The sequence below is a fragment of the Piliocolobus tephrosceles genome, chromosome 20 (genome assembly GCF_002776525.5).
Source record: "Piliocolobus tephrosceles isolate RC106 chromosome 20, ASM277652v3, whole genome shotgun sequence".
In the NCBI taxonomy this organism is placed as follows: Eukaryota; Metazoa; Chordata; class Mammalia; order Primates; family Cercopithecidae; genus Piliocolobus; species Piliocolobus tephrosceles.
The window spans coordinates 3,461,309-3,471,054 of NC_045453.1; the positions used below are offsets into that span (position 1 = coordinate 3,461,309).

General features: G+C 51.6%; 1 protein-coding gene across 1 annotated transcript; it reads left to right on the forward strand.

The window, feature by feature from the left end:
• Positions 1-2,534: 2,534 nt before the first annotated feature.
• SRXN1 (sulfiredoxin 1) lies at positions 2,535-9,353 on the forward strand. Its single transcript, XM_023220361.3, has 2 exons — positions 2,535-3,022; positions 7,075-9,353. The coding sequence occupies exons 1-2, from the start codon at positions 2,813-2,815 to the stop codon at positions 7,276-7,278; spliced, it is 414 nt and encodes a 137-aa protein (XP_023076129.1). The 5' UTR covers positions 2,535-2,812; the 3' UTR covers positions 7,279-9,353.
• Positions 9,354-9,746: the final 393 nt, after the last annotated feature.

Below are 9,746 nucleotides of genomic sequence, written 5' to 3' on the forward strand. Positions count from 1 at the left end.
TTCCCTTTTGTTTTCGTTTTGGCTCCCTGATAGCAAGTCTGAGACTTTAGTGTACGTCATTTATGTGGGAGGTGATCCCTGGAAGCAGAAGTAAGGGGTGGGAGGAATGGGACAGAGGACGTGTTAGTGAAGTCGGTTGTAGTAATAGGGATGAGTACTTCTGGTCTCTGAGAAGGTTCCAGAGAGATCTGAATGGTCTAGAACACCTCTCTGAATCATCCACCTGTGACAGTAGAAGACTGGCATTTACTCACCAGCCCCTGCCCCCATTAGTGAATGGCCTGGCACCTCTGGAATGTATGGGCAGAGCTCCCACAGGGATACCCCATCTATCAAATGGGGATGGAGATAACAGACTCATCTCATAGAGCTGCTGGGTTCCAAGAGTTAATATATGTAAAGCGCATCAAACCATGCTGGGCACAGGGAAAGCACTCAGGAATGTATGCTGTGTATGACCTGAGGGAAGAGCGTTCCATGCAGAGGGAATAGCAAATGTAAAGAGCCTGAGGCCAGGACACGTTCACTGTGGAGGAGGCAAAGCAAGGAGACTAGTGTGACTAGAGTGGACTCCAGGGCTCGAGGAGTGGATGGTCAGAAGGTGTGAGTCACTGCATCCAGCCAGGAAAGGTTTCTTCACCCTTAAATAGAGGTGCGAAGGATGTCCTAACTTCCACTTGTGGACGTTCGCATGTAGTGATGTGATGCTTTGAGCTACAGCAGCCATCTTGGGACCATGAAGGGCACACTGCAGGATAACAGAACACTGAGGATGATGGCACAAAAGGATAGACAGAACCAGAATCTTTTTTTTTCTTTTTTTTCTGAGACAGAGTCTTGCTCTGTCGCCCAGGCTGGAATGCAGTGGCATGATATCAGCTCACTGCAACCTCTGCCTCTCAGTTTCAAGCGATTCTCCTGTCTCAGTCTCTGGAGTAACTGGGACTACAAGCACGTGCCACCATGCCTGGCTAATTTTGGTACTTTTGGTAGAGACAGGGTTTCACTATGTTGGCTAGGCTGGTCTCGAACTCCTGGCCTCAAGTGATTTGCTTGCCTCAGCCTTCCAAAGTGCTGGGATTACAGGTGTGAGCCACTGCACGCAGCCAGAACTGGAGTCTTTGTTCAACTGCCTCTTTACCAACCTTAGACATGCCTACCACATCTTATTATGTGAGAAAACAAACCTTCTTATTGCTTAAGCAATTTTGAATTGGGCCATAGATATCTTAACACAGAGAATTTGATACCAGGAAATGAGGCCTCCCTGAGTACACCATGATGAAAGAATCAGGCCAGAGCTCCACTTTTCCACTCTAGAAACTGTTATCTTGCCATTCTTACTTCCTATAATGAGGAAGATGTTTTAGAAGGGATAACTTCCCTCTTGATGAAATTCTCTAATTCTTAAATTCTGGGGCTGAGGTATGGGTGTCAGTTCTACTTCTTGAAACAAAGTATCATTTAGGTGTCCACGGGAATTATGTTTAGAAAGGGAAAGGCTCAAATCTTGGTCTCAGTGTTCTAAGGTTTTGTGAGAGACTAAGAACCCAAAATAAAAGATCTTCAACAGCAAAATGGATGTTACGCAATTCACAGAGCACTATGAGCACTCTCTCAGTTCACACAACTTTGAGTGAGGGGCAGCATTACTTCATTTTACAGACAGGATTCAGAAAGTGTCAGCAACTGGCTCAAGGCAAAGTAGAAACCCCTGGCCCCCTCCTCCATCTCGAGTTTTCTCCGGCTGGCAGGGTGAGTATGCATTCCTCCATGTTCGTGCCATCCACGTGGAGAAGGAAGACAAGCAAACGAGACATGGTTGTCTTCAACCGAGTCCGGGATCGTGCACCTTCCTGCTTGGAGTTGGTGGTTAGGTGGCTCCACAGTACGGACTTGTATGACCTTTCATTTCAGGTGATCTTGAACAAGCGGGTCTATAACTGCACCTACTTCCAGTAGTGTTGTAATGATACAGACAGACAGTGTGGAACTGGAAGGTAGGGCCCACACATTGTCAGCGCGATTCCTGAGGGCTCCGTGTGACAGTCACTGTTGCTGAACCAAGGCAACCAGCCATGGGGCAGAGAGCGGACTCTGGAGCCAGACTATCTGGATTTGAATGCGGATTCGGCCACTTACTAGCTCCATGATCTTGGGTAAATCACTTAAACCTGTGTCTCAGTCTCCTCTTCTGTAAAATGGGAATAACAATTATACCTTCCTTGCAGGGTTGTTTTGAGGTTTAGATAAGTCAATATTCGTGCAAAATGTTTGGAACGGCGCCGGACACAGCCAGCCCCAGATTGGAAGTGGAACCGCTGGTGGAGATCATCACCTCGCTGTCTAGGAGCTCTAGCAGCGGGGCAGCAGCGCACTGCAGGCTTTGCCGACTCATCCCGGTTGGGCAGGTTCGCCGCGCTCTCCGTCCCCGCCCCCGCCCCCGCGGCCTAAGTCACCGCGGCCGGTGCGTCACCCGCGCCCCTCCCGCCCCGCGACCTGCAAACTCACCCTGAGTCAGCCCGCCCGGGCGCTTCCACTCCCCGGACGCCGCGCGGCAGAGGGGAGCCGGGAGGCGCCCTCCGGTGGAGAGCCGGAGCCCCGCGCAAGTCCGGCTGCACCTGGCGAGCGGAGCCTGAGTCCGGCTGGGGACCGCGGGGTTGAGGCCGGACCACGGCGGGACCGGGGGAGAAACGCGCCCTGGTCCGGGCCCCCCCACCCGACCGCGCAGAATGGTACGGTCCGGCCAGAGTTAAGGCCGGAGGAGGCGGCGAGTCCCGCGGCGGCGGCGGCGACGACGGTGGCGGCGAAGATGGGGCTGCGTGCTGGAGGAGGGCTGGGCAGAGCCGGCGCGGATCGGGGGGCGCCCGAGGGGCCCAGACCGAGCGGCGGCGCGCAGGGCAGCAGCATCCACTCGGGCTGCATCGCCGCGGTGCATAACGTGCCACTGAACGTGCTTATCCGGCCGCTGCCGTCGGTGCTGGACCCCGCCAAGGTGCAGAGCCTCGTGAACACTATCCGGGTGAGGCCCCGAGGAGTCCAGCCAGCCGGAGGGAGGGCTTTGGTGGAGGGAGGTCGCCGGAGGAGGGAGGTCGCCGCGATGGAGGCGAGAGGGAGTGGTTCCGGGCTCAGCCGGAGCTCAGCATCTGTTGTGTGACCTTGAGCAAGTGGCTGGGCCTCTCTGGGCCTCTGTTTCCTCACTTGAGCAAGGAGGGAATTGGGCGAGATAATTAAAGTAGTGATGATAATGCTTATAACGCTAGTGCTTGCAGTGGTCCAGGAACTGCAGGAAGTGCCTTAGTTTCCTATGCCAACCCTATGAGTACCTATGATAGATAGTGTCTCTTTTGCAAATGAGAAACTGAGGCAGGGAAGATTTCAGCGGCTTCACTAAGATCAGGCGCTTAAAAAGTGGCACGGCTGGGATTCACACCCAGGCAGCCGGCCCCCACTGCCCAGCACATGGCCACCGCACTACCCGGAGATAAGCCGTGGGTTCTCATGGCTGTGACAGTCAGTGACAGTGGGACTGGGTGTGTCGTATCTGCTGGGAGGCCCACGTCTGAATGGGAAGTGGAAGAGGTCAAAGGTCAGCTCCACCATTGAGGGAGGGTGTTAAGAATGCCAGAGTGATTCTGGCAGGTGCAAGAACAGGTGTCAGGTTAGGCCTACACAACATTGCGTCCCCTTCCCCCTGACCCTTGGAAGGTGAGCCCATGCGATCCCTAAGCCCCACCCAGCACCTCTACAGCCACCCCCGATTAACTTTCAGTCCTAGTATTTACACTGCTGTCCTCACTGCCTGGAGCCACTTCGCCGGACAACCACAGGGCCTGCCCCCCTGCCTGGTTCAGCTCTCTGCCTCCTTGATCACCCTTGGTCAGGGTCCCTGGCCTCTCTAGCTCTCCCCTTTGCCCGAGATGTTTCTCAGGATACCACTTATGTCCACCAGAAATTATATCATACATTTATTTGTGTTGCATTTTATTTTCTGTCTTCCCTTCCTCTTGTGAACTCTACAAGGGCGAGGACCTTGTCCCATCTTATCTGTTGCCACAACAGTAGCACAGTGCCTGGCTGAGATGGGAAGGGATCTGCCATACACGCCCTGTCCCACCACTGGGCTTTTTCTCCTGTTGAGAACCTCTTCTGTCTCTGCCTTGTTGTTTCTGACTCTTCCTCAGTCTTCCTGTCTCAGTGTCAGCATCTTCCCTGACCATCCCTACCGGGTTAGGAGCTCTGTGGGCCTGCAGCCACCTGTGTGCTCACCTGCATAGCTCTCATCTACTGGCTTTTTTTTTTTTTTTAAAGACGTTGTCTCTCTCTGTAGCCCAGGCTGGGGTGCAGTGGCACGATCTCGGCTCACTGCAACTTCTGCCTCCCGGGTTCAAGCTATTCTCCTGCCTCAGCATCCTGAGTAGCTGGGACTACAGGCACCTGCCACCACGCCTGGCTGATTTTTGTATTTTAGTAGAGATGGGGTTTCACCATATTGGCCAGGCTGGTCTCCCAGGCTGGTCTCAAACTCCAGACCTCAAGTGATCTGCCCGCCTCAACCTCCCAAAGTGCTGGGATTACAGCTCACTGGCTTTTAACGTCTTGTTTAGACACCTGCCTTCCATGCTAGAACCGTAGGCTCCGAGGGCCAGAACCAGCTCTTCCTCTGCTTACGTGCACCTATATTAGTTTTCTGGGGCCACTATAGGTTACCACAAAGTTGATGGCTTAAAACAACACAGCTTTATTTATGGTCAGAAGTCCAAAATGGGTCTTACTGGGCTAACATCAAGCAGGGCTGCACTGTTTTCTGTAGTCTCTAGGGGAGAATCTATTTCCTCACCTTTCCCAGCTTCCAGACACCACCCACACTGCTTGGCTTCTGGCCTCTTCCTCTGTCTTCAAAACCAGCAACATTAGACCAAGGCCTTCTCAAATCACATCACTCTGACCTCTTCTTCTGCTCCCTCTTCCCAGTTTTAAGGACGCTGATAATGACATTCGACCCATCTAGATAACCTCAGATAATTTCCACATCTCAAGATCCTTACCTTAATTCCGTCCACCAAGGCCCTTTTCCCATGTAAGGTAACGTATTCACAAGGATTCGGACGTGGACATCTTTGGGAGCCATCATTCTGGCCATCCACCATCGTGCCTTCAGTACCCAGCACAAGGCCTGCCTGGCACGGCTGCCCCTCCTTAGTGCTCTACTGATGCCCGGGAGGCATGAGCTCACTCACTCTTCATCAGCAGCCCTCTAGGATGTCTTATTCCCAGTTTACAGGTGAGGAATGTTATTCAGAGGGCTGGGTGTCCCAGCTGCTGTGGAGAGGAGCCGAGATCCAAAGTCAGGTGTGCCGAGTTCCAGAGCGCAGGCTCGTGACTGCTGCACCTTACTGCTGAATAATCATTTGTGGAATCATGAGAGAGAACCCGTGGGCCAGCAGCCGGAGGCATTCCAGGCCACTCACACTTCATGAGGTCTCCCCAGAGTGCTCTACCCTGCATCCATCCTGCCCCAGGCTTTCCCTACTTAGAAGATGACCCACTCTCCACCTGGCTGTGCAGGCCCCTAACAGGAAGTCAACTTAGATTCTCCCTTTTCTCTTGCCCTTGGATTCACCTGTTCTGCCAGACCCCTCGGACCTGCCCCCTAAATGTGTCCCAAACCCATCTACCTCTCCCTATCCCCACCACACTGTCATCCAGACCAGCATCTTCTGCTGAATGCCTGCAAAGGCCTCCCCTCTGTCTTCCTGCCTTGTGCCCTTGTCCACCCTGCCAAGTCTGTTCTCCCATGACAGCATTCTAGAATGTGCATCAGATCATATCACTCTCCCCTATTGTGAACACTCCAGGGCCCACCAACTTCTCTCAGAAACAGATGTGCACCATCTGGCTCCTGCTGGCCTTTCTGACCATTCCTCGAGCCCTGGAGTCCACTCTAGTCACACTGGCCTCCTTGCTGTGCCTCCTATACGGTGAAGGTGCTCTGGCCTCAGGCCCTTTGCGTTTGCTGTTCCCTCTGCGTGGAATCTTCTTCCCTCAGGTCATACACAGCATACATTACTGAGCGCTTTCGATGTGCCAAGCATGGTTTAAAGTGCTTTATATATATTAACTCATTTAACCCAAAAGCTCTGTGAGATGGGTCTGTTATCTCCATCCCATTTCATAGATGGGGCAACTGAGGCACAAAAAGATTAATTGCCAGAGATCACATAGCTGTTAAGCAGCAGAGCTAGATTTGAACCCAGGCAGCTAGGCTCTTAATTGAAACTATTCCACTTCTCTTTTTTTTTTTTTTTTTGAGATGGAGTCTCGCTCCGTCGCCCATGCTAGAGTGCAATGGTGCGATCTCAGCTCACTGCGTCCTCTGTCTCCCGAGTTCAAGCGATTCTCCTGCCTCAGCCTCCTGAGTAACTGTGATTACAGGCATGCACCACCATGCCCAGCTAATTTTTGTGGTAGAGACAGGGTTTTGCCATGTTGGCCAGGCTGGCCTCAAACTCCTGACCTCAACTGATCCACCCACCTCGGCCTCCCAAAGTTCTCATTACAGGTGTGAGCAACCATTTCTGAATCTTTCCAAGTACTCTGCTTCATTCTTACCTCAGAGAGGCCTTGTGGACCCCATCTCTGTCCTCTCACCTATGTTATTGTCATTATAGCATTTGTCACTCTAATATTTACTTCTTGTTCCATCTGCCCCACTAGACTGGAGCCCCTTGAAGGCAGGGCCTTATTCAGTCTCATTCCAGCTGTACTGTATTCCCAGGGTCTACAACAGAGCCCGATGGACAGTGTGCATGTGGTGTACTGATACATGTGTGGGAGAAATTCCTGATTTGTAGCATCTGTCCATTTCTCTGGTGTAAATACTCTCCCATGGCTGATTTTCAAGCTACAAAGTGATGTCGACCAGCTCACAAAACTCCTGATATTTAGCAGTTGTCTCTCACAGTAGTCCAGTGTGATCATCTTATAAGGAGCGCGGCACAGGTGGACAAAGTCTGCTTTACAAACTCTCAAGCCTTGTACCATGTCCATTGACTCTGTGCCCCTTCTCCCCAGGAGGACCCAGACAGCGTGCCCCCCATTGATGTCCTCTGGATCAAAGGGGCCCAGGGAGGTGACTACTTCTACTCCTTCGGGGGCTGCCACCGCTACGCGGCCTACCAGCAGCTGCAGCAAGAGACCATCCCCGCCAAGCTTGTCCAGTCCACTCTCTCAGACCTAAGGGTGTACCTGGGGGCATCCACACCAGACTTGCAGTAGCAGCCTCCTTGGCACCTGCTGCCACCTTCAAGAGCCCAGAAGACACACCTGGAAGGGATAGCAGGGGTGCATTCTCTTTGCACCTGGGGAGAAGGTCTGACTCTGGGCACCCCTCCCGCCAGCTACAAGGCCTTGGACTCACTGTGCAGTGTGGGAGCCCCAGTTCCCACCTCTGTGACAATAGGATCATGGCCTTACCCTTGAAGCATTACTGAGAAGGTGAAATGAGAACAGAGATGCGCTTGGAGAGCCACATGCTGCCAGCTCCAAATTCCCAAGGACAAGGATCCCTCTGCATTTTTGTCTATGTATAACTTGTTACATGGACTACATTCAGCTGCAAGGGTAGGAAAACCTTGGTTGCAGTGGTTTAAACAAACAGAAGATTGTTTTTCCACATAGCATGGATTCTGGAGATGGGTGGCTAATGGTATTGGTTCAGCAACTCCACAAATGTAGGGGTGACATCTTGGATCCTTTTGCCTTGATCTCAGTGCTTGTTACTTCATGGTCCCAAGATGGCTGCTGTATCCCCAAGAATCATGTCTGCGTTCAAGGAAGGAGGGGTGGAGGAAGAGGAAGGGCCAAACTAGCTGGACCTGTCACCTTCTATCAGAAAGTAAAACCTAGTCAGAAGTCTGTTTCCTGCTCTCTCCCTCTGCATATTTTCACTTAGATGCCCTTGGCCTGAGCCAGCTACCATTGCACCTCTAGCTGCAAAGAAAGCTAAGACAGCAGGGAACAGAATTGTCATGGTTGGGTAGACCAATCGTGTTCCATCTACTGAGACTGGCACACTGCCTCCTGCAATAAAACTGGGATCCCATTACCAAGAGAGAGAGGCGGAATTGTGTACCAGCTAGCTTTTGCTGTGTAACAAACCATCCCCAAACTTGGCAGCTAGAAACAAACCCTCTATTTTCCCACAATCCTGTGGGTTAGCAGTTTGGGCTGGGCTAACCAGGGCAGTTCTGCTGCTCCCACCTGGGATCCCTCATGGAGCTAAGGTCAGCTGTTAACCTCAGCTGGGCCTGGATGGTCTAGGATAGCCTTACTCACTTGCCTTGCAGGTGACAGGCTGTTGGCTGGAATTGCTTGGTTCTCCTCCATGTGGCCTCTCCAGCAGGCTAGCTGAGGCTTATTCACATGATGGCTTCAGGGTTCCAAGAGAGTGAGAGTAGAAGCTGAAAGACTTCTTGGGTTCTTGGCCTGGAACTGGGACTAGGACAGTGTCACTTCTGCTAAATTCTATCAGAGCAAATCACAAGGCTTTGCTCAGATTCAAGGGATGAGAAACAGACGACATGTCTTGATGTGGGGAACCACACAGAGCTTGTGGCCATTTTTCACCTATCATAATTATTTTGGATGGGCAAATAAAAGTATTTCCCTCTTCCCCCTTTCTCTCTCTCTGTTTCACGGGGCCTCAGTCTGCCAAGTCTGAAGGCACTAAGACGTTGTCTTGGCCCTTAGGGTCTAGGGGAAGAGGTGTTGGGGCAGGGTGAGTCTCTCCAAGGGCTGGACCCACTGTAGTAGGGGTACCTCCTTGCTGCACTGGTGGTATGGGGTTAGGCCAGGTAGGACATTCCAGAGGGGCTTCCAAAAATCAAGAGTCCCCGGGGAAAGGGAACAGAGTAAGGCAGGCCTTGTTCTCACTGCCCTCTAAGAGAACTTGGTCACTTGGCGCTTTTAAGCCTCAGTTTCCCCAGTTCAATAATAAGGACAACGGCTTTTCCCACGCATTCTCTTTCCCAGGGAAAGATGACTGAGGTGACCAATAATAGAACTGAAAAGGGAGAGTGTCCTCCGTGCAATGTGGTATCCTGGATTGGATCTTGGAACAAAAACAGGACATTAGTGGGAAAATTGGAAATCTGAAAAAAGTCTGAATTTTAATTAATATACCAATTTCAGTCTCTTGGTTTTGACAAATGTACCATGGTGATGTAAGATGTTGACCTTGGGGTAGACTGGGTGAAGGATATACAGGAACTCTTTATACTATCTCTGCAACTTTTCTGTAAATCTAGTATCATTCCAAAATAAAAGTTTATTTAATAAAAAAAAAAAAAAAAGGGTGTGCAATTCCTTTAGACCAATGGTTCAGAGTCTCAAGCTTGTTTGCTAAATCCCAGATTGCTGGGCTCCACTCCCACTTTGTTTTTTTGTTTGTTTGTTTTGAGACAGGGTCATGCCTGTCACCCAGGCTGGAGTGCAGTGGCACGATCATGGATCACTGCAGCCTTGACCTCCCGGGCTTAAGCGATCTTCCCACCTCAGCCTCCTGAGTAGCTGGGACTACAGGTGTGCCCTTCGAATTTTTTTGTAGAGACAGGGTTTTGCCATGTTCTCTGGGCTGGTCTTAAACTCCTGGGCACAAGCGATTCTCCCGCCTCTGACTCCCGAAGTGCTGGGATTACAGGCGTGGCCCCCGGAGTTTCTGATTCAGGTGAATTGGGGCAAGGCCC